At 36.9% G+C, this 24,174-nt stretch overlaps 1 protein-coding gene across 2 annotated transcripts; it reads left to right on the top strand.

Moving 5' to 3' along the window:
* Positions 1-1,738: 1,738 nt before the first annotated feature.
* LOC127985337 (janus kinase and microtubule-interacting protein 2-like) lies at positions 1,739-23,889 on the top strand. Of its 2 annotated transcripts, XM_052587319.1 has the most exons (22): positions 1,739-1,881; positions 7,418-7,652; positions 7,978-8,475; positions 9,302-9,511; positions 9,792-9,890; positions 10,082-10,228; positions 12,640-12,780; positions 12,867-12,920; positions 13,170-13,292; positions 13,382-13,510; positions 14,899-14,982; positions 15,099-15,161; positions 16,535-16,633; positions 17,316-17,414; positions 17,490-17,543; positions 17,626-17,691; positions 18,832-18,900; positions 19,111-19,188; positions 19,270-19,473; positions 20,548-20,613; positions 20,734-20,807; positions 20,960-21,103. In XM_052587319.1, exons 2-21 carry the CDS (start codon positions 7,524-7,526, stop codon positions 20,782-20,784), a joined length of 2,463 nt encoding a protein of 820 aa, XP_052443279.1. In that variant the 5' UTR covers positions 1,739-1,881; positions 7,418-7,523; the 3' UTR covers positions 20,785-20,807; positions 20,960-21,103. The 2 variants fall into 2 exon arrangements, with proteins under 2 accessions (XP_052443279.1, XP_052443278.1); XM_052587318.1 differs by lacking the exon at positions 20,734-20,807 and having other exon boundaries at positions 20,960-23,889.
* The last annotated feature ends 285 nt before the right edge of the window (positions 23,890-24,174 follow it).

Genomic DNA, 24,174 nt, shown 5'->3' with positions numbered 1-24,174 from the left:
CCTGTTCCCTTTCCTGTTCCTATTCCTATTCCTTTTCCTGTTTATTTGTTTGTTTGTTTGGATGGATTTATGGTTTTGACCCCTGCTTGTTGATTTCTCTTTGGATTACCCATTAAAACTACTGCGATTGGATCTCTCGTCTCCTGCATTTTACTGGGTCTCCGATCGTAACAGAAGCTCATTCTGGGACTGGCTTGTAGTGACTATAATTCTGCACCGAGGCTGAATTTTTTGAAAAAGGTTTCAGATACAGTACTAGGGACCACTAAGGCCTATATTAAAACCTACAAAAAGTAGCATATCATGGGACCTTTAATAACTAATTTAGTGATATCACTAGCTGTGAAAGCAGGGACGTTATTAGAAATCAAAGTTTAAATGAATTCTTATTAAGCTTTAACTATTGTTGTTTAAATCATAAACTAAATTGTGTTATGAGCACAATATGTACAGTGACAGGGTAAGGGTCAGACTGCCGGGATTAGGGATGGAGCTAAAGCATCTTTCTTTTTTTTAATTTCCCTAACATGACTTATTTACAAAGATTAAGTTTATCATCACTTGATTATAAGTGTGAATGTTAACAGGATAACTTTGCATGATTGTACAGAAGACTTTACAAGACCTATCTATCTATCTATCTATCTATCTATCTATCTATCTATCTATCTATCTATCTATCTATCTATCTATCTATCTATCTATCTATCTATCTATCTATCTATCTATCTATCTCTGTAGGAGTACTTTTTTTTTTTTTTAGATAAATGACTTACAAACATTAATTCCAGCAAATCAACATACAACTGCAATATTTCACAAGACAAATATCACACCTTTAGACAAAGGGACAAATCATAACAACAACATCAAAGAAATAAATAAATAAAATAAATAAATAAGTAAAAAAATATAATAATAAAAAAAAAGAAAAAAAAAAAGAAAAAGCAAACAGCATATTACCTCCTTTTTCCTAATTAGACATTAAATATATATATATATATATATATATAAATTTTGTGAACACAAAGGGGACATTACAGTATCAAAAATTTCTCCATAAAGTTTAACAAAATTTCGTTCTTTTTATTTTTAACTAACTTTAACGATTTCTTTAGCGATTCCATCTCGATTAAGAGTAGACTACATTTAGGTATGCATTTTGCAAATTTTTGTTTATGGATGTAATATTTACCATGCAGGATATAAAAGTTCACCACATATTCAAACATTTTGCTTCTATGTGTGAAAGAACATATAACATCTTTTAGAGATAATTTATAATTCACCTTTCTTGGGGCAAAAAGAAAAAAACTAAGGTCAGACCAAAATTTTAAAGACACATCACAATTGTAAAACAAATGAGCCAAGTCTTCCTTGTGTACATTACAAAAAACACACTTGCTGTCAATGTCCATGAATTTTGATAACAAATCTTTACATGGGTAGATTTTGTGAAGTATTTTAAAGTGTACCTCTTTAACTTTATTTAGCATACAGAATTTGTTTGGATTTAACCATGTTTCTTTCCAACGAATATCATCAATTTGTGCATTCCAAAAAAATTTCCCTCTAGGAGAAATTTTATGTTTGGATTGAAAAATTAATAGGAGTACTGCAGTGAGTGAACTGATTGCGATGAGGTCATTCTGACGGGGGAAGGGGCGGGGCTACACAGCATCATTCTGACAGCGGGGTGGGGGCGGGGCTACGCAGCATCATTCTGACAGCGGGAGCAGGGCGGGGTTACGCAGCATCATCGGAGCTTGTCGTTTTATTGTACGGCTGCTGATGCTGAGAGGTCGCGCTGAGAAATATGTAGGACCATGATTGCGGATTTGAGGTTTGGGGACCGTGACACATCGTGGCGGATTGTTTTAGGTAAGAACAGCGTCTTTGAGTCGATGCCTGTTTTAACTGTATGCACGCGCCGTCGCTGAGATGCGCTTCAGAGAGCCACCGGACAGATTGACAGTATTACACAGAAAGGCTTATAGAAATGAAATTAGGGCACGCCTAGAAAGCATGCAGCACTCGGCCTCTATGGCTCGGTTCTGGTGTGATATGTTGTTTTGTATGGATGGGAATGGGCGAGCTCGGCCTGCGCGCGCGTCATGACGCGTGAGAATCAGTCTGCAGGCCTCGAGGAGACACTGATGCGGTGCATTACAGATTATACACTCATACTCATGATAGCGTCCAGTTCTCATCACAGAGCAATCATCTGTCGAAGGCCTCATGCAGGCAGTCTGTCACATAACCTCTGCTACAAATCTCACATCGATATCCTTTGACTATACTACAGAAAAGACAGGAAAAATAGCGTATTAATATCTCTAATATTTCAAAAAATTAAAGAAAATCTCTTTGAGAGGATGTACAAGATTTTCTTTAATTCCATTTGATGTCCTAAAAAGCCATATTGTTATTTGGAGAATCTGGAAAATCCTATTGAGAAGTGTGTGTTCTTAAAGGTATATGAGTAATCCCAAAAATGAGTATTCATGGGCTGCAGGGAATCCTTCAGAAAATCAAAGCAGTACAGTGGCTCATTATGTGATCATATATATACACAGTATATAAAATAGTTATTGTTCTTAACAATCTGCATTATATTACATTTTACTTTTACTCCATACATTAACCGGTCATATGTCTTAATATATTACATTTTATTAAAAAAGTACAAGAAATCAAACAATAAATTTTTATAGCCAATGTGTTCTGCATTTTACTGTGTTGGCATCTTTACTGTAAAATAGTAGCATTTTATTATTATGGTACCTGTTCAACATATTGAACTATTGAAAAACATTGAAAAAATTAACTATTACTAATACATAGTATTATTGAATACATCTTTTTAATTCAAAGTCTAAAAGAATAACCATCCAAAGTTTAGAGTGTTTTATTTTATTTTATTTTTTTGGTACAATTGACAATTATTTTTCCTTGCCAAATAGAGGCATTATCCCAAAATATCACAAATCTATTTTACAAAAAGGAAATGACATGTGGGTCTACTAACTGGAGAAACTGTAATCTTATGCATTTAATCTGCATGAAATTAAATGGAAATATCTTGGTGGGTGTTAGAGCACAACAGGCTGTTCGAGTCAGTGTTATTTTTAGTTCTTCAGTGTGAATTGATTGACTATTGATCACTTCAAATTGAACTGACTGTTAGTTGTGGGGCTGAAGAGAAAACCTTTGAAACTGAACTGGATTTTGTGTTTTTACACTAGCCTCCTTTTCCATCTTCCTGGAAACAGAAATGTTAAGATTTCTTCTGTTGCTGGGGTCAAAGTGAGCCACGGCTAGTGAACTGTGTGTTATTGTGTGTGTGGTGTCAGTGTATGTAAATGTGGGTCATGACACCAGTGTGTGTGTGTGCTATAGCAGTAAACAGATGAGAGAAACTGACTGTAACGTCCCATGAACAGCCCAGTCCCTCCAACAACCTTCAGCTCTCCAGTAATGAGATGCATTTCTTTATAATATCATTTAGGCAACATTTCATGTTTGAGTGCAGCCTGGTTAGCACTAAGCATTTTCTTGCTTATAAAGTGGTGCACAATTAATCACTTCTTTACCTCACATTACTAAATTTCAGTCTATTGATTTGTCACATGCAAATGTATTAGTGAGGTTTGCTAAGGCAAGCATTACGCTGTTGTGCATGCTTGTAATTTACAAGGATTTTACTAAATCTACTGTACAGAAGATTTACAGAATGTAATCAATTAAACAAATGAAGAACAATTCAGTTTTGTTTATACTGTATTACCAGTCGTTAGCTACTGTAGATGCTGCGTCTCTTCACAATAAAAATCAGAACAAGCTCGGAAATTCAGTGTAAAGATATTTTCAAAGCACTACTGTTTTTGTGTCCCAAGGCAGTCTGGAGTCTCTGGGGTATATTTGTAGCAATAGACAACAATACATTGTATGGGAAAAAATTAAAGATTTTTCTTTTTTTTTTTGCAAATAATCATTAGGATATTAAATAAAGATCATGTTCCATTGTAAATTTCTCACTTTAAATATATAATAACTTCATTTTTGATTAGTAATATGCATTGCTAAGAACTTCATTTGAACAACTTTAAAGATGATTTTCTCAGTATTTAGATTTTTTTTGCTCCCTCAGATTCCAGATTTTCAAATAGTTGCATCTCAGACAAATATTGTATGATCCTAACAAACCAGACATCAATGGAGAGATTATTTATTCAGCTTCATATGATGTACAAATCTAAATTTCAAGAAATTTAGCCAGCCAGTCTGGGGTTTTTTGGGGGTAATCAGACCCAATTTTCATGCAATGCTGTCAAGTTTATTTGGTTGCTAATATAATAATACAAATAAGCTAATAAATGTTCTAACGATTTGGATAATAAGGTATCTCAAATGATTCAGGTCTTTTAAAGCGCCCATGATAACAGTTTCATGACACTGTTGTAGCATCTTCAAAGAGATCACAATATAGTGAATTATATCGAAAAAACACAATACACCTGTCACCATTTCAGCATCAGCTTTATAAACTCCATCACTTACCCTTATCTTGCTCACTTTCCTTCCAATTCTTCCTCGTCTCTGCATCTGCAGCAGATTAAAAGTTGCGTCATTTACGAGGAACCCTACGATACTTGTGTAGTGAGTGTAATATAGGGCCGATCGGCTCGGATTGAAAATGTATTAATTTATAACAAGAAAAAAAAGCTTATTCAGGTGAATCTGTCAAGATGTTTTGTTTTGAAAAATTGGATCCATTTAATGTAAGTGCATAGACACAGTTGCCAACGAAATGTAAAAGAGAAGACACAAGATACATTCCCAAATTATAAGGAAGTTGCAGTTTTAAATATTTGATACATATTTCAAATAAATAAAATCCTTTAGAACTCGTTATTGTCGGTATGGGACATCACTGATGTTTTTTAATAAAGAAAAAGACAGTCTTAGCATGCATATCTGAACTGAAGTAGGCAGCTGTCTTGCTAATGTAATATGCATAAATATATAAAGTTAAAAAAAGAAATGGCATATTGTTAATCAAAGGCAGAAACACTAGAGAAACCCATATGACTCACGGACCTCACAGTGTTGGCCCTAATGAAAAATAAAGAATGGTTTTACTACAAAACAATTATAAAAATGATCAAAAACACACGGATATTGTAGTTAAATCATGGTAACCACAAATGAAGCATGGTTTGGCTACACTAACCATAGTTTAAACATGGTATTTTGTAATAAAACTGTGGTTATCTAATCCAGTTGACCAATTCTCCAAAAAACCTGGTAAACTGGTAATTTGAGCTACTATCTGGTCACATCTGGAGATATCTTTTCGGTATGATATGGTTAGGAACTGAACTCAACTGACAATGTGAATATTCACAAAATATATACAGCAGCTAATGTAATTGTATGCATCTATGTTAATTAGTGCTGTTGATGTGTCAGATGTGTTAGCAGATTGGGTTTCACAGTAAATGAATGCAAAGCTTCTAAGTTTAGACACAAAGGTGTTTTCCACTGTAATATTCAGTGTGATGGGATGCATGTCCTATACTTAGCACACAGAAGCATTCAGAGGGATTTATGGATGCAGAAGGCTAAATCAGAACAGATGATCACAGCTGGAGCTAATTGTGCCCCACACAAATATATATCTTTAAACTTGGCACCCAGGGCCTTCAGTGTGTGCTCTTTGATTCAGTCGTTTCTGGGTTAATATGGTATTAGTGATAGTGGTTTTATAGTCTGGTACAGTATGGCATCGGCATGCTGCTTTCAGTCCTGAGCTGCTTTTCTGAAAAATAGATTATTGTCTTTCATGCATGTGTGCAATGATTAATGATCACAACAACCTCTGTGCATCCTTAAAATCAGCATCATGTGCAAAAAGCTTTGGAACATTTGAATCTGATATCCAGACTGGATTGATCCATGTTATGAGACAGATCTATTCATTCTGATGAGGATGTGTAGAAAGAGATTGTTAGAGTTACAGTGTTGGGATGAACTGAGCTTCTCTGGAGCCAAAGCACCTCAGGATTTTGATGTCGAACACGCACAGTTTAATCAAAATATCTGCCCAGCATCTAATGCTGTTGACTCAGAGATTCTGGCGGACTGAAAGATTAACTGGCATAAATTACATAACCAAGATTATTATCCTCTGCCAACACGCTAGTAAAGCAATGCATGACATCACAGTGTGTTACAGTAAGTGATCATGCACAGCTTATAATAATAATGCACTTTCATCACGAATAAAGGAAAATGCATCTCTCTCTCTCTCTGTCTCTCTTGGTCTCTCTCTCTCTCTCTCTGTCTCTCTTGGTCTCTCTCTCTCTCTCTTTCTCTCTCTCTCTCTCCCTCTCTCTCTCTCTCTCTCTCTCTCTGTCTGTCTCGTCTCCTGTGTTGTACTAACAGCTGTATCTGTAGACACAAGCTTCAGACTTCATTCACAATCTCTTAATCGCCACTATGCCTCATCATCATAATCTCTTAATCATCATGATGCTGTTTATGTAATGAAGGTCTTCTTGAGTTTATTTATCTGACTGTAGAAGACGGTTGTAGTGTGCATGGTTTGAAGCGTGGTTAAACACAATTAAAACACGCTTTTTCAATGCAGTGCATTTTAATGTACCACAAGAGAATTCTGTTCATTTTTGTGCTACACTTTATTTGAAGGTCCAAATCTCACTATTGACAAAGCATTTACTGTGACTTTTGGCTCAATAAACTCCTAATTTGATGCTTATTAATAGTTAAAAGTAGTTGTTAAATGTAGGTAAGTTAAGGATTAAGAGATCTAAAACATGATCATGCAGAATAAGGGTCCGTGTTTCCATTGCAATGCACTGCTTTTAACAACTGTTGAAGAGTTTTAACTCTTTCACGTAGAGCCGCTCATCAAAACAGTGGACCAATCAGAAGAGCCCGGGGGCGGGGCCTAATGCATTAATATGTGCTTTGTACTAATAAACAGCTAATGTGCTAGTAATATGCATGCTAACCACTGATCTATAATAGAGAATAGGTTCTTAAACTAAAGTGTTACTGAAATGTCCTGAACATGTACATACTCCACATATCTCACATAAACTATGTCATCATGCTCTTCAATATATATTAATCCTAATTAATTGTTTTTTATTATAAATTTTCATATTCTATGACATTGTGGGTCTGGAACTTTTATAAAAGGCAAAGTTGCAAAATACATTCTAAGGCTTTCCTCAAGAGTTTTCTTTCATATAACAAGAAAAACATCTTAAGAACACAAAGACACACAGAAGTGGCTGAAGTCAGTGCATGACAATTTAAGTTTCCAAACGTACATATTGATGTTGTCTTTCCCCTTACTGGAAATGTGTGTTTGTGTTTTCTCCCCCAGGTTTTCTCACTACAAGGATAATGAGGAAAAGACGGAGCTGGGAACGTCAGTGTAACTTGAAGTGATGGATACTAAGAGTGTTTGAGGAACCCTTACATCTGACCCAATGGCTAAGAAAGGCCGTCCCAAGGGCGAGAAGCCTGAAGCGCTCATCTCATCCTTACAGGCAGCCAATGAAGATCTCAGGTCCAAATTAACCGATATTCAAATTGAACTGCATCAAGAAAAATGCAAGGTAGGCAACGGCTTGTACAGATTTACATTGGTACAATGAACTTTCATAACCTTCATAAGTCTATTGTGCTCGCTTGATCAAAAAACCTGTGATATTAAAATATGATTACAATTTAAATTAGCTGTTTTCAATGTGTATGCTAAAGTGTAATTTATTTCTGTAATGCACAGCTGTATTTTCAGCATCATTCCTCCAGTCTTCAGTGTCACATGATCTTCAGAAATCATGAAAATATGATGATTTATTATCAGTATTGGAAACTGTTGTGCTGCTTTAAGAACAGATATTGGATAAATATTACTCATTCATTAACTTATTCCTGCAGGTGACCAAGTTGGAGCGAGAAAAGGTGCAGGAAGGCAAGCGCATCCGCGAGCAGGAGCAGCATCGGCATACAGCGGCGCTGACGGAGCAGAGGGCTCGCTGGCACGAGGACAAGTTAAAGGAGCTCGCAGCTCTGCGGGAATCACTGACACGGCAGCACGAGCAGGAGTTAGCAAGAACCGCTAAGATCAAAGAAGGAGAGATCCAGCGTCTGCGGACTGCGCTCAGTGGACTGCGCGACGGCAGCGGAGAGAAAGTGCGCACTGCGCTGACGCTCGAGGCCCGAGAGGAAGCACGCCGCTTCTTTGACCAGGAGCGAGTCAAACTGCTGCAGGAAATAGCTGAACTAAAATCCACCAAACGACAGACGGATGAAGCCCTGAATACTATGATCTTAGCCGATAAGATGAAGGCGGGTGACCTGCGCACTGAACATCAAGCGCACCAGGAGCAGATCTCCAAGATCAAGTGGGACAGTGAGCGAGATATTCGTCGACTGGTAACCCAGCATTTTTATTCTTCATCTGGAAATGTCAAATAATAAAGCAGTGAATTTATAACAGCTAAGAGGGTTTAAGGCACAACGCACCCTAGCTGTTATAAATTCACTGTAAACCACGGCTTCTTGGGGATTATTGCTTTTATAAAACGGTTATTCCATATACGTAGTAAGGTGTCACAAAATAAAACAGCGCAAATAAAGTGTTATGATATTAATAAAAACATTAGACATCCGCCAAAGAATGTAGTTCCTCAGAAAACACAACAAAGTGGTTGCTGAGCAACACACAGACGTAAACAAAGGTGTATGTTTGTAGAGTTATTTACAACAGCTTTGAACGCGGCTCAACCAATCAGAATCAAGAACCAGAAATATCTGTTTTATAATATAGCAATTAGCCCCAAAATAAGGGGCGTTGTTATGTACGATGCAGAGCAGCACCCCTTAGGTGTTATATATTCACTGTAAACCACGGCTTCACAGGGTTATTGCTTTTATAAAACGGTTATTCCATATACATAGTACGGTTTCACAAAATAAAACAGAACAAATAAAGTGTAATTATATTAATAAAAACAGTATTCTTCCACCAAACAATGTATCTCTTAAGAAACAGCTGTGGTTGCAACAAAGTGGTTGCCGAGAACACACAGAACATTACAGGATTTTTTTTCCCATTAGATCTATAATAGTTTTTCACCGTATAAAGAAGATTTACATGAATTTGAATGCCAGGTTTTAGTGTAGTGTTTTAAAAGTCTTTATTTTTTGCGTTAGTTACAGTTAGGCTCTATTTGCTTAATGCAGAATGAACTGTGTGCAGGTGGATGAGATCAAGGCGAAGGACCGGACGATCTTCTCGCTGGAGAAAGAGCTGGAAACAGCCACAGGCTTCGTGCAGAAGTTGCAGCTACAGAAAGATGCGCTTGATGAGCAGCTGTTTCTGGTAAAAGAGGCAGAGTGCAACCTGGGAAGCCCCAAAAGAGAGATCCCCGGCCGTGCTGGAGACGGAGCAGAGCATTGTGGGAGTCCGGTAAAGAAACTAGAAAATGCACATGATCTTGTAGTGCAGTGCAGTCTTAAACATATAGTTGAGATCTCAAAAATGATAAAACAGGACACATTTCTGATTAAAAAGTGTTATGTCCGTTATTGTAATTCATCATTTTAAGTTAGTGTTTGAAATAAACCAGTTTAAATCCTGTTCCCAGTCTAAATATTGGTTAATCCCATAAGCATTTTATATTAGTGCATACATTTTCCTTTATTATGTGTGTGTGTGCTACAGATATATCTGGTGTTATGTGTTTTAGGACATGAGAAGGAACCAGAAACGCATGAGTGAACTCAAAGCCACCATTCGTAAGCTGGAGGACCGCAATTCAATCTTAGTGGATGAAAGAAACGAGCTGGTATGTTTGCACAGATGCATCCTGGACACTCAGTGTTGCAGTGAAGGATAAAAAGCAGTGCCAACTGTGGAATGATTTTGGGGTTTTACAGGACTGTAAAATCCTCAGCATGCATCTTCGTTTAATGGTGTGGTCTTGGTCTTTTTATGTCTTTTGTTTATGAATAATTAACCCTGAATTGCTCCCCTCAGTTGAAGCGTGTTCGAGAAACAGAGAAACAGTGCAAGCCCTTACTGGACAAGAACAAGTTATTAAGTAGGAAAAATGATGAACTCAGCCATTCCCTTCAGAGGATGGAGGATAAACTTAAATCCATTACCAAGGAGAACCTGGAGATGGTGGGTTCCTCTTTATTTTCTAACATCTCTCCAAATGTAATCTGCATTATTATGTGTGATTAAATGTAATGCATTTGTTACTGGAAGCTAACAAAGCATAGAAAGGCATCTCAGAGTCGCTCTTAAACTTGTTTTAAAATCTCAACGTGATGATTTGAGCAGACAGTGTGTAGCTAAACTTTGAATGCACAATCTTTTAAGTCTATGTTACTGTAATGCTGACAGTTTAGAAAAAAAAATAGAGTGTTTTGTTTTAAGATCACATGGTTGTCATGGCCTTGGACTCGTTATGTTGTGTTTTCCCTCCATGTGTTCCAAGTCCCATGTTGATTGTATCGTTGACTGTTTCCCCAATTATCTTGTGTTTATAAGCCCCAGTCCTTTCAGTTGATTTTGGATGGAGATTGTACGTCTACCTTTGTGTTTCCTGTGGTCCTGTCTGCTTCGATTATTCATATGGATTATTGTGTATACAGTGCATTCCTTGTTTCCTCGTTCCTCGCTCCTCGTTACACATAGTGTGACAGAATCTCAGACCCAAAACTGTTTAAACTGCGTGTCTACTCTCCGTTTGTTTTCCGGTTTTCCTCAGTCCTTTTTGTTTCCGTTGTGTTATCATGGATCCCTTCCTTCCCCGAATTCATCCTCGTGTTGGAGCAGGGAGAAAATTTGCTGGAGGGTCACACCAGACTGTTTTTGGCTGTGGCTCATCTCACCTCTTACCAGACGATGCACTCTGCGTGTTCTATGATGCCAGCCTCAACATCGCATGCAGAGCGCCGTTGTCCGAAGATGGCCCTCGAGCGTAAATCACTGCCTTTGTGGAGTGAACACTGGTGAGAAATGGATCTCTGTTCCCCACCGGTTCCCGGGGATTAATCGCCAATGCCACTCCTGACCCAGAGCCCAGAGTGAGCTGAATAAGGCTCAGCAAAAGGGTCAAAATGAGGAGTAGGATCTGATTGACTGGGAATCTGATCTGGAGATTGTACTGCCCCCTCTCCTCTCTCCGTTGTCTCTACTGGTTCTGTCCAGCCATCCTTCGTCCATGGCTCCCTCCTCCAGCCCTGAGGGGGCTTCCAATTCTCCAGTGCCCGCTCCTCATAAATGCCAATCCTCCCACCCGCTCCAACCTCCTCGAAAGCAGTCGTCTGGCAAGCCCCTCTGCTCGCCCTCAGCCTACCATCATTGAGCCCCGCCGGACTGCCATCCTCCAGCATGGTTGGTCTCCCTCACCTCTGCCTCCAGTCTCTGAGGCCAGGACTCTGTGTCGGCCCATTGACCAGTCAGCTCCACCATGGCTCCTAGCTCCCTCCTGTCCGTCGTGGCCTGCCAGTCTACAAGCTCCGCATGGCTCTCCCATCCCTCCGGCTCCTCCTTGGTCTGGCGTCAACCATCTTGCGCCTCAGGACTCCTTCGGCTCCATCAGACAATCCTCATCCCCTTGGCTCCACCACGTCCTCCTGGATCTACATCTCTGCATCATTCGCCGGCGCCATCGGCTGTGCCTAGGACCTCTGGATCCTCCCTGTCACCTTGGCTCAGGGACCACTTCTCCTCCATGACTCCTCCCTCCGTCGTCTCCACTGTGGGCCGCTGTTATTGCCGTGACCTGGGTCTCCTCATGTCTCCTCCCTGGCTCCTCCCTCCTGTCTGCCTGCCCCCTCCCGGGGGTGTGTCCTCCACCGGAACCTCCTTCTTGATTCCCACCCATTTCCCCTACCTCTATTGTTCCATGGTGTGAGGTTGCAACTTCCTGGAGGTGGGAGTAATGTCATGTCCTGGACTCATTATGTTGTGTTTTCCCTCCATGTGTTCCATGTCCCATGTTGATTGAATTATTCCATGCACCTGTGTTTCCCCAGTTATCTTGTGTTTATAAGCCCTAGTCCTTTCAGTTGGTTTAGGTCGGAGATTGTAGATCTATCTTTGTGTTTCCTGTGCTCCTGTCTGCCCTGTGTATTCCTTTGGATTATATTGAAATAAAAGAAGATTGTTCCATGCATTTCTGGTTTCCTCATTCCTTGCTCCTCGCTACACATTGTGTGACAATAGTGACATATTGTTTTGAATTTTTACATGTGCATTTAGCACTAAACACTGAGGTTATTTGATTACTTTTTCTAACTAAATGTTGCAATTTAAATATGTTTGAATGTGAATTCACAATTTCTCAGATGGACAGGGAACACTGTACTGAGTAAGAAATTCACAGATTCAAGATTAGGATGAGTTTGTTTCTTCATCAGATTTTGAGAAATGTTGTGTTGCATCAGTGTCTCATAATCTGAGGAAGAAATTATTCAATGTATTACTTGCCATCTCTTTGTGATTATTTATGAAATTCACTAGCAGTAACTGAGTGAAATTGCTTCTACACAATTGTATTGGTATTGTTTTGTTGTATTCAGAAGGAGAAGATTACCTCCCATCCTCCACTGAAGAAACTCAAGTCTCTGAATGATCTGGATCAGGCCATTGACGATCAAGAGATTGAGTTCCTCAAGCTGCAGGTTCTGGAGCAGCAGAGCATGATCGATGAGCTGACACGAGTGAGTACTTCTCAAAAACACCAGCCAGAGTCACAGCAGTGAGCACCAAACACCCATCTATCATCTCTTTCTCGTGCACGTTTCAGGATAGAGAAAAACTCTTGAGAAAGAAGAGGCATAAACGAAACAGACCTATAAAGGTGAGTGTGTGATTATCTCAGCTAGCTATGTTGCCATGCAAAGTTGGGAGCTGAACTTGTGTGAAAAATTCACAAAAAGAGCACAGATTCCATCCCAAGAGAACCAAATCTTCACTTTCTGGAAATATCAGTAAGTTTCTGCAAATGGAGAAGCCGGTCACTCTTTTTTCCTGTATTCAGTGACCCAAGATTTCATTAAAAAGGTGTGCATTAACCTAGAACTGTGTTTTTTGTTATTCTCGTGCGCAGAGGCATATTGTTGTAGACACATTCTATGGTTACGATGAAGAGTCTATGGATTCGGAAACGTCCTCGGTGGCTTCCCTGCGCATGGACCGAACCCCGGCTACACCAGACGAAGATTTAGACGAGGTGAGCATTCAGGAAGATTGCCTTTCTCAGTCAGGATCCCTGTGTTTTATGCTGTTCGTATTTCTCACAGAAGTTTTTTATTCTTAAAGAGTTTGGCGGCTGAAGAGTCTGAGTTGCGCTTTAAGCACTTGACGCGGGAATATCAGGCTCTTCAGAGAGCTTATGCCCTCCTACAGGAGCAGAAAGGAGGTGTGCTGGACGCTGAAATGGAGGCTAAGGTATTCCTCAAATACTCTGTGCACTACTGCTTATCTATTAACAATACAGAAGTAAGCTACAGGACTCTCTTTTCCCCCCAGATTTATTAACTCTTTCAAAAATGCAATTCATGCATATAATTCGAATTATAACCTTTTAATATTATAATATGTGTTCCTGTAGCTCAATTGGTATCGTATTGCGATATCAAGCACAAGGTTGTGATTCCCAGGGAACACATGATAGGTAAAAATTGATAGCGTGAATGCACCGTAAGTCGCTTTGGATAAAAGCATCTGCTAAATGCATAATTTAATTAAATTTAATTTGAATTTAATATGATAACCATTATTTGGATATGTAAATGGTGGGGTGGTACAACTGTCCTAATGAATCAAATGTCAAAAAAAACAACAACTCATTGTGGTTATTATTGTTAACTTAACAAAACCTAAAAGTTAAACAAAAAACAACAACAACAACAACAACAACAATATATATATATATATATATATATATATATATATATATATATATATATATATATATATATATATATATATATATATATATATATGTTAGCTCTCATAAGCTGAAGTACTAGAATAAATAATAATATTAATAAATACTACACAGACATTTTGAAAAAAACTAAAAGAATGACAAAACATACAACAAAATACTAAAACTTGAAAGTAATTTTAAGTGAAAAATGATACAAATAAAAACAAATTCTAAATATTCAAATGTATAATTTAAAATATCACTGATCTTTATCAAAATGTTGAGATTATTGAAAAGAAAACCTTTTTCAGTAGTTTAGCGTGATCTTTAATTATAACTCCTTAGAAAAATAAGCAGTGAAGCAGTCAGAATTACAAAATTATAAATATTTATAAACCTTTTGTCAGACAATTCTAAATCATGTGCAACCAACATATTAAAATACATTCTTTATACAGTCAGTCATATAGAAGACTCCTGAAGACCCTTATTAGTTTTGTCATGATTAATAAGTCTGATGAACTATGGATCCAACAAGGTCCTGGTTCCCTTCATATTATCCTCACTGATACAGAATATACACAGATTGTTTGGAAACTAAATGGCAAAACCCAACAATTTCGGAAACACAATTCTCACAATTAACTAGCATGAATATTACTAACATATTGGCTGTTTACAATTACAAGCACACATTAATGTCTTATTCTGCATGATTATATTTTAGATCCCTTAATCCACCCCACACCTAAACTAACAACTACCTCGCGAACTATTAATAAATAGCAAATTAGGAGTTTATTGAGGCACAGTGTGACCAACATTTCATGTACTGTATATCTTCACAAACACAAGCTTCTGAAGTTAAACACGGTGATGTTTGATAGTTTTGTTATCTCCGCAGGGTCATGAGCAGCTCCAGGCAGATGCTCAAAGGTATAAAGCTAAAATCGAAGACCTGGAAAAGGAGCTTGCTTTAAAAGGACAGGTAAACGTCTTTACTGTTGATATCAGTGCATGTAAAATGTATAGCCACAGCACACTAGCAGACGTATTTCCCCAGTATCTGGTTATAAAGCCCATGGTTTGCTCTCTTCCTCACAGGACTCCCGATGGGTGGAAGAGAAGCAGCTGTTCCTCAGACGCAATCAGGAGCTGCTGGAGAAGGTGCGGGGAAGTGATGCTTTACAATGTTGCATTACTCCCCCAAAAAAGTTACTGATTAAAAAGTTACTTCTTATGGGAAGTAATGCATTGCATTTCTTTTGCGTTATCCTTCTCATCTGGGGCAAGTTTGGATTTAGGATCAACAGTGTGTGTGGGTCAAAGACATTAAGTTGTACGCAGTTTAAAAAAGTGATTTATGTCCATTGAAAGCACATTAAATGTAAGTAAAGGGTCTATTTTTAAGGTTTCAAACAGTTGGTTGAAATGCTACATTGTCATTCAGTGTAACACTATAAACAACATGCGTATTCTGACCTGTACATATTACATTATATAAAAGAATAGGTGAGAGCATATTACATTTTATTGGGTTTTAAACGAGTAAACTGACAAATGGACAAAACCTAGGATAGTGGGATATTTTTTTAAATGTAAAAATTACAACTTATTGGTATTTGGGGTGAAGGTATTTAGTCTTTTAATGTGTCATAAACTGATTTTTGTTGTAAATATGCTTGACAAGATTGTTGCACTGAATTACATTTTAGTGGCTCTCTTTGGTAAATCAGGGAAAAATGCATGATAATAATTTCTGCTGAGAAAAACAAAAATATAATTAATTTTCTTTTTTTTTTAAATTAATTTAAAGCGGTATTACACTTTTTTTGACCCAAGTATAAATTTAATAACAGTGCATGCAGGTTCAGTAAGTGTAGGTGCATTTGTAATAACTTATGTTCAAATAAATACATTGTATGATTTTTTTTTCTATGTACACTATTGGTAAAAAACAACTTTATTAATGTTTTTGTTAAGAAGACTCTTCTGCCCTTCAATGCTGTATTTATTGGATTTAAAATACAGTAAAAACAGTTATAATGCAAATTATTTTTACAATTTAAAATAGCTGTTTTCTTCATCAATATATAGTAAAACTGTAATTTATTTCTGTGATGCACTGCTGTATTTTCAGCATCATTCCTCCAGTCTTCAGTGTCACATGATCTTCAGAAATCATGGAAATATGATGATTTATTGCTTAAGAAACATTTCTGATTATTAGCAATGTACAATATTGTTGTGAAAACCATGACACTTTGTCAGTGAATAGTTTAATAATATCACAAAAGAATAAATGCTGTTCTTCTGTACTTTCTGTTCCTCAAAGATTTGTGAAAACATGCATCAGTTTCCACAACAATATAGAGCAGTACAACAGTTTCAACACTGATAATAATCAGAAATGTTTCTTGAGCAGCAAATCATCATATGATTCTGATTTCTGAAGATCACGTGAGTAACGGCTGTTGATTGCAGGCGACAGTGAAAGTCTTTAATAAAGTCTTTCTCTTCTCCTGATGTTTGTTTGTCAGGTTGAAAAGCTGGAGAATGAAAACGCAAAGCTGCAGCAGGAACTACAGGACTCTAAAGATCAGAACGAACTGCTGGAGTTTCGCATCCTTGAGCTCGAGGTAGAAAAGTAGTTTCTGATGAATATTTTTGAGAGGAGTTGTGAGATGTAGACTAGCAAAGTCAGAATTATTTGTATATCTCACTATTTTAAGTTTGTATCTTGTAATTATGGCTTTTTTTCACCCAAATTCTGAGTTTATGTCTCACATTTTTGTTTGTTTTCCCTTCGTGGAGTAAAAAAAAAGGTTTAATTGCCACTTTTTTGCATTTTATTTTCAGAATTGCAAATTAATTTTTTTTTTCAAGTCTGAATTGTGACATACTTTATAAACTTGGAAATACAAGAAAAAAGTCTAAATTGTAAAATACAAAGAAGAGCCAATAACAAGTCATTATTTTTCGAGTTTATATGTCATCATCATCATCGAGTTATAAATATGCACATATTTACTAGAGCATAAGTTATAACCTAATGCTTTTTTATGTCAAAGCTAAGGCTATGTTGTGTAAAGCTAGTTCAAAAGGCTACAAGAAGCCCAATGAAATACACAGTACAGGGATGATTGTTTTATTAAATGTGTGTCCTTGAGGCTAGTTTGTGCACAATCTCTCTCTGTCTCTCATTCTCTGATGAGAAGGCATCCATCTAGTGGTGGAAGTACAGATATATAAAAGGATGCATGCTTTAACGACTGTGAGTGTGTAAAGTGTGTAAAGTGTGTTTTCGATGTGATCCGTCAGGAGCGTGAGAGGAGATCGCCTCCGTTTAACCTCCACATCCACCCGTTCTCCGAGGGAGTGAGCGCGCTGCAGATCTACTGTATCAAGGAGGGCGTGAAGGTAAATATGAAATCATAACCTGACACCTGCTTCCGGTAAGAGTGAGAACAGCTGACCCAGATGTGCTCTCAACAGGACGTGTGTATACCTGACCTCATCAAGCTGCTGGATATACTCGGAGATAACGGGGTACGTCACACACACCTGATGGAGTGTTAATAATGTACACCTGAGACTCCATGCACAGTGTGTATTTGTGCTTTTAACACAGAACCTGAGGAACGAGGAGCAGGTGGCCATCATTCAAGCCAGTACCGTGCTGTCGCTCGCTGAGAAGGTACTGTATTATATAACACAGGGCCCTCCACTAATGCACAAAAAAAAATCTACCTTTTCATTGAAGCAAAGTTCTAAAAAGTTAGAATTTTGTGCATTTAAAAAAAAAGAGAGATCAGAAGGAGAAACAATGTAGATGTATTTTTTATGCTCATATTTACCAAGGATGCCAGTATTAATGGAGGGTGCTGTATTAAATATGCATTCTTTTAAAGAGGCCCACAAGTGTTTTAGATCAGGTGTGAATCATTATTAGTGATGTAGGACGGTTGACAAATCTATCAAATATGATACAACATGCATTTTAGGAAAGTTGATTTGTTTGTTGTATTAGGCTTTATATATGATATAAATGTATGTTTTGCCTCCTTCATTAAAAGCTGTAGCTGTCATAATATATCATCTTAGCAAGACAAATTATTGGGAGATAAAGAGTGTAACTGATATTAATATGCATTTTGTGTATTTTTATAAAAATTTTTCTAAAATGTAATTGATTTTCATAATTTTTCTCTAAACTGCTAATGCATTGCATATTAATAACAACTATTTACTAATTTTGCATCGTTGAATCATAATGTTATTTTCAAACAATGTGAAGCTGATTTAAAATTAAGCGTGGATTGTATAAAAAATGAATACTATTCTCCCAAAAATGCAAGATATTAGTATTTTGCATGAGATCTTTTTATCATTTTAAATAGTTAAGAGATATCATCAGAGCAAGAGAAAATAAACTTGATTGCAAACATGATATTGATTTATGTCACGCTCAATAAACAAGAAGTTAATATTAAGTGACTTACATTTTAGACGGTTTCAACAGTTTCAAACGAATCTGTTAAAAAAGATTGCATGACTCTCTCATTAAGTGATTTTGTTTTGAGTGCATTATTTATTTTTATACACTCAAAAGCTTGCATTTAAAACATGAATCTCATTGCATTATCTCAGCAGTTGTAGACCTACAGTAGTATAATTCATCAAGGTGTTTTTTGGTCAGCATGGATTTGAAGAGTCGACTCAGTTTAGGTGGTCTCACCAGTCGCAGGACGAAGCTCCTTTATTTCCTTCACGTGTGTTTCTGGCTCTGTTAGTGAAGATGTGTGATGTAGACAGATGTTTGTGTGTGCTGATGTAGTGGATCCAGCAGATTGAAGGCACAGAAGCTGCTCTGCATCAGAAGATGATGGACCTGGAGCTCGAGATGGTAGCGACTACAAGCTCTGTCTTTACACATTATCTGTACACTACACAACACATTTTACTATACATTTGTGCTTATTTAATTGCAACGAAGCCTTAAAGAAAGCTAAACATTTTTCAAAAATGCATTTGCCAGACACACCACCTGCTTTTCCTAGAAATGTACACTTTGGAGTCGATGCATTTATTTATTAATTTTTCTGGTGATTTGCAGGAGATGTTCTGCAAACAGAAAGGTTATCTGGAGGAAGAGCTGGACTACAGGAAGCAGGCGCTGGATCAGGCCTACATGGTAAAAAACCTCTCCATTTGAACATTTCTGCTTTTTATGAACGTCAGCTGAGAAATCGTTGTGTGTGTGTGTGTGTAACAGCAAATCCAGGAGCTGGAGGCGACTCTGTACAACGCTCTGCAGCAGGATAAGGTCATCAGATACGGAGAGCCTCTGGACGAGCTGCAGAAGGACGAGTTACGCACGGCGGTGGAGAAGCTGCGCAGACAGATGCTGAGGAAGAGCCGAGAGTTTGACTGTCAGGTGCTGCAGGAGAGGATGGAGCTGCTCCATCAGGCGCATCAGGTGCCGCTCACCTCACATCTTCATGCATGTTACCAAACATAAAACATGAGATACAAGAGAAGAGACTTTGTCTTTTATATTTCATATTCTCAAGGAGACTTGCCAGAGAAGGCATCCTCACAATCGAAGTGTCATATTATTATTTAGATTTCTTTATTTGATGTCAAGATGGGCAGTGCTTGGAAAAGTTACTTTTAAAAGTAATGCATTACAATATTGCATTGCTCTCTAAAAACTAATTACTAATGAGAAATTAAGATTCGATGAATTTAAGTTAGGAAATTTACAAAATATCTTCATGAACCCAATAAAAATTGCTAAGTTTGACCCATACAATGAATTTTTGGCTTTTGCAGCAGATATACCCTAAATACTTCAGACTGCTTTTGTGCCCCAGGGACACACACACACACACACACACACACACACACATATATATATATATATATATATAATTATAATTGATTTACATTACAAGCTATCAGTATTTCATCTAACTTTTGGCTGTATAAATTAAAATATCTGAACCAAATTGCATATTTTTGCTCAGTTTGGGTCTAAATAAAAATAAAATAAAATAAAATAAAATAAAATAAAATAAAAAAAAATACCTTACTTGGAATAAAAATAAATGTTAACTTATAATAATAATAATAATAACATCAACAACAACAATAACAACAACAACAACAACAATAACAATAATAATAATAATATGACTAAAACTTGAAATAAGAAAATATAAAAATAAAATCTGATAAAAAATATTAACAAAAATTATAATAAAATAACAATGCTCTGAATAAATTAAAATCTTTTTTCCTTCTGGAAGCTCGATATTTCTCTGTCTCATACAAAAAAGCCTAATGTATTAGAAATTTCTATGCTATTAACTGTTTGTTAATCTTCTGGGGATTTGACTGGTGGTCTTAGACGGTATTCATAAATCAGATTGATATTTATAAGCTCAGTAATAGTACCGTACCGTAATCAATGGTTTCAGCTTTCTCAAACCAGTTTGCAGCAGTTACATAATAAACAATAAATGTGTGACGTGTGTTTGTCTCGATGCAGAGGATCAGAGACCTGGAGGACAAGACTGACATCCAGAAGAGACAGATTAAAGATCTAGAGGAGAAGGTAAGACTTGAAGATCTCTCAGTAATGTCTTCCATTGTTTTGTTCTGATATGGATGTTGAGCATTTTCCGATGTCTTGTCTGTAACCGTAATTGATAATCTTCTCTAATCTTTCTTTCAGTTTTTATTTCTCTTTCTGTTCTTCTCTCTCGCCTTCATTCTTTGGCCTTGATGTCTGTGACGTCTCCTGCGGAGGTGAGTGAAGGATCTTTTCTGCTTCCTTCTTTGCTTTCTGTTCTCGTGCTGAGAAGTGTTTGGAAGAAAATGCAGCAAATTCAGATTTATTCAGATCTATTCTTTAAAAATGCACATCTGATCTCAGGCTTCGTCTCTTCTGTCGTACACAGGATCTGAAGCAACCTGGAGCTGTCGCATGCCACTGCAATCATCCGGTTGTATTGACTCAAAGGTGTTTTGTTTTGCTTGTGTGGAAGTGGGAATTATGGACTTCACTGGATTCAGCCTCTGTGGAGGAGCGGGACAGAATGCTTGAAATCACACTTACAGAACAATACAAGTGTGACAAACATAATCATCGACCCAACTAGATAGGATTATAAATTATCTCTGCCATGCAGGGACCCGTCATGACCACGTCTTTACTGCATCTGCTGCGACTGCTACCCACCAGAGCCCACAGACCGGTTTCTTTCTTACTCTGTCTGTCTCTCCTCCAACACACACTTTGGGAAATTCAAAGCGAAATGGACGTCTTTGCAGAGACACATCCTCTCACAGGAGCTTGTTAGTGAGGCGACTGTCACATCTCTGTTATCAGGAGCCTTCTTCCTCACTGCCTGAACACAGAAAGGACAAAGGGACAAACTGAGAGAGAAACCAGACCATCCACTACAAACCATCCACACTAGCGGTTTTTGTTTACCCCTAGAAAGTTGAGTAGACTACTGCAACCTGCAAACTAATTCTACACAGCCTGGTTTTTAAAATTATTCCTCATATCGGGCCTCATTCGTCCATCACAAGCACAATTTCTTAAATCAATCTAAAAGTTTACGCAAAAAAACTATTCGTGCGACTAAAACCATTGTTTACCTGACTCATGCTACAGTTTACGAAAGTTGCGATAAAACGGAAGTAGCAATAACAGTTTTCTTCTGTATTGTGACATACATCTGAGTGTAACAGATGATGTGCTCGGTTTTCAAGATCCGTTATTGATTGGATTTCGACTTGAGGGCAAAGCACTTGAATAAATGAGATTACAATAGATTTGTAAAAAATGAACTGGGTTTAAACTGACTGTATGATTGGAGAATTTCTGTGTATTTTACCAGAGTGAGGTTTGATGATTGACCAGAAGATCCTACTACAACGTTTTAAATAAAATGTGCAATGTAAAAAAAACAAAAAAAAAAAACATATGGAAGCTTTTTTCCGCCAATGGATAAAATAAGGTTATTGTGACTTTTAATCTCACAGTTCTGACTTTTTTTCTCGCAATTTTGTGATATAAACATGAAATACTTGCTTTCTCAGAATTTCCTCGCTGTAGCGAGAATTGTGAGTTATAAGTATTATAATATAATGCAAGTCAGAATTCATAAACTCACGATTGTAAGAAACATTTTTTTTTCCCGCAGGACTTCGTAACTCGCAATTATGAGTTTATATCATAGTTCTGAGAAAAGTCTGAATTACAAGTTTGCAAATCCAGATTTTTTTTGTTGCCGTTCTATTTTTTTAGTACGCAATTATGACTTTATTTCTCAAAGTTGCATGTTTATTTTACACAATGCTGAAAAGGTCAGAATTGTGAGATTAAAGAGTGGCAATTACTTTTATTTTTTTATTTGATATTTTAATTGGTCTAAACTGGCTTCCATATATTTGTGAATGAATCAAGATAAGATAAATAATGTGCATTTAGAAAATAAATGGAGTGTATTTTTACGCAAGTAAAACCATTCACATGCAACAGTTTATGAAAGTTAAACTGTTTTTGTGTAAATTTTTGTACCACGTATCATATGCAACACAAGTCTTAAAATGTTGCACCATGCAAGAGTTTATGTGGATGAAAGCATTTTTTAGTAAACAGTCACATCATGCAAGAGTTTCACAAGTAAATCTCTTCTTCTTGAAACTGTCATTTAAAGACCCTACATAATAATCGTTTTCCAGATTATTTCCACAATTCTGCTTGTGGTTCACGAATGAGGCCCGTTGTCCAATAATATTCCCTGTCTGATGATCAGCAGCACCTCTTTCTGACTGCAGTGTAATATATATGTTTGTCGATATGTACATTTGTCTCTATTAACTCTGATGTTGATACACTTCTCCTCCTGCAGCTTGAGCAGTAGAGTCACTTTGCAGTTTAGAATTTATTCATGACTATAAATTGCGACTTTTATTGTGGTGACGGCTGCAGATGAAAATGTTTCCGCCTTCCTTGACTGTCCCTGTATTTACTCACCTCTTCCATGAGCCTTGTTCTTTTCTACTGTTTCAGCTTAAGCATACCAGCAGGACTTTCACTAACTGGTTTGTACTGAATGATCTTTCTAACTCCCTTTAATTGGCTGTGTCTCTGGCTTGTAAATATGTTTTGGGGGCATTCTGTATACCAGGTTTGGCTTCATTTCATTAAAGTCTAAATACCTCCTCAGAAATAGGATAATTTTCTTTTTTTTTTCACTTTTGGACATGCTAAGAACCAGTTCTGGGAAATTTACTTTTAAAAGTAATGCATTAAAATAAGTTCTATATATTGTGGCACCAAATTATAATGTTTCGGAGTAAAATACATTTGGTTTAACAAACATATAATTCTATTGTGACTCCAGTCAAACGTGTAGAAAGAAGCATGTTCTCAGCAATGTTGGGGGTGATGCATTACAAGTAAAGCAAGTTTTGTAATCAGATTACTTTTTTCAAGTAACTAGTAAAGTAATGCATTACTTTTAAGTTTACAAGAAAATATCCGAGTTTTTTTTTTCCAGTAAGTAACGCCAGTTACTTTGTTTTTCGATTTGACTGACAGATTTCCTGTCCTGTGTTGAGAGAAACTGGGAGTGATGTGCGAAAAGTTACGCAAAAACGGTTAAAAGTTTTAGTTCCAGTTGTGATTCACATGGCCCACATTTTTTTAATCTTACCTTAAAATGTATTTGGGCTGCATTAAGTATGTATGTATTTTTTATTTTCTACTAGTTTCTGTATTTAAATTAGTTTTTATTGTAAAATATGTTACTTTGTACAGTGCTTTGAGAAGCTTCCTTTAAAGGCACTATATGAAATAAAGTTTTATATAGCGTCTTGTTTTCAGTGGAGAGCTGACGACTTCCTGCAACACGATCAATGATAAAAGAAAGTCTGTAAACACATACATGAATATAATAAAATCATACATATGAAAAAAACTGTTGGCTTATGCTATGTACAATTAAAATCCAAAGACAACAAATATGTTTTAAAAGTGGATATACAGAAGTTGGAGCTGCTCTAACATAAAAAGAGTATCGATAATGTCTATTTTGTTTTCTTTGAATCTTAGGAAATGCAAGGATATCCAGAATTTAGAAAAGATCAAAAAATAATT

Source organism: Carassius gibelio, chromosome B21, assembly GCF_023724105.1.
Source record: "Carassius gibelio isolate Cgi1373 ecotype wild population from Czech Republic chromosome B21, carGib1.2-hapl.c, whole genome shotgun sequence".
Lineage (NCBI taxonomy): Eukaryota > Metazoa > Chordata > Actinopteri > Cypriniformes > Cyprinidae > Carassius > Carassius gibelio.
The sequence above is the reverse complement of the archived record's forward strand: the minus strand, read 5'-3'. Positions and strand labels throughout refer to the sequence as shown.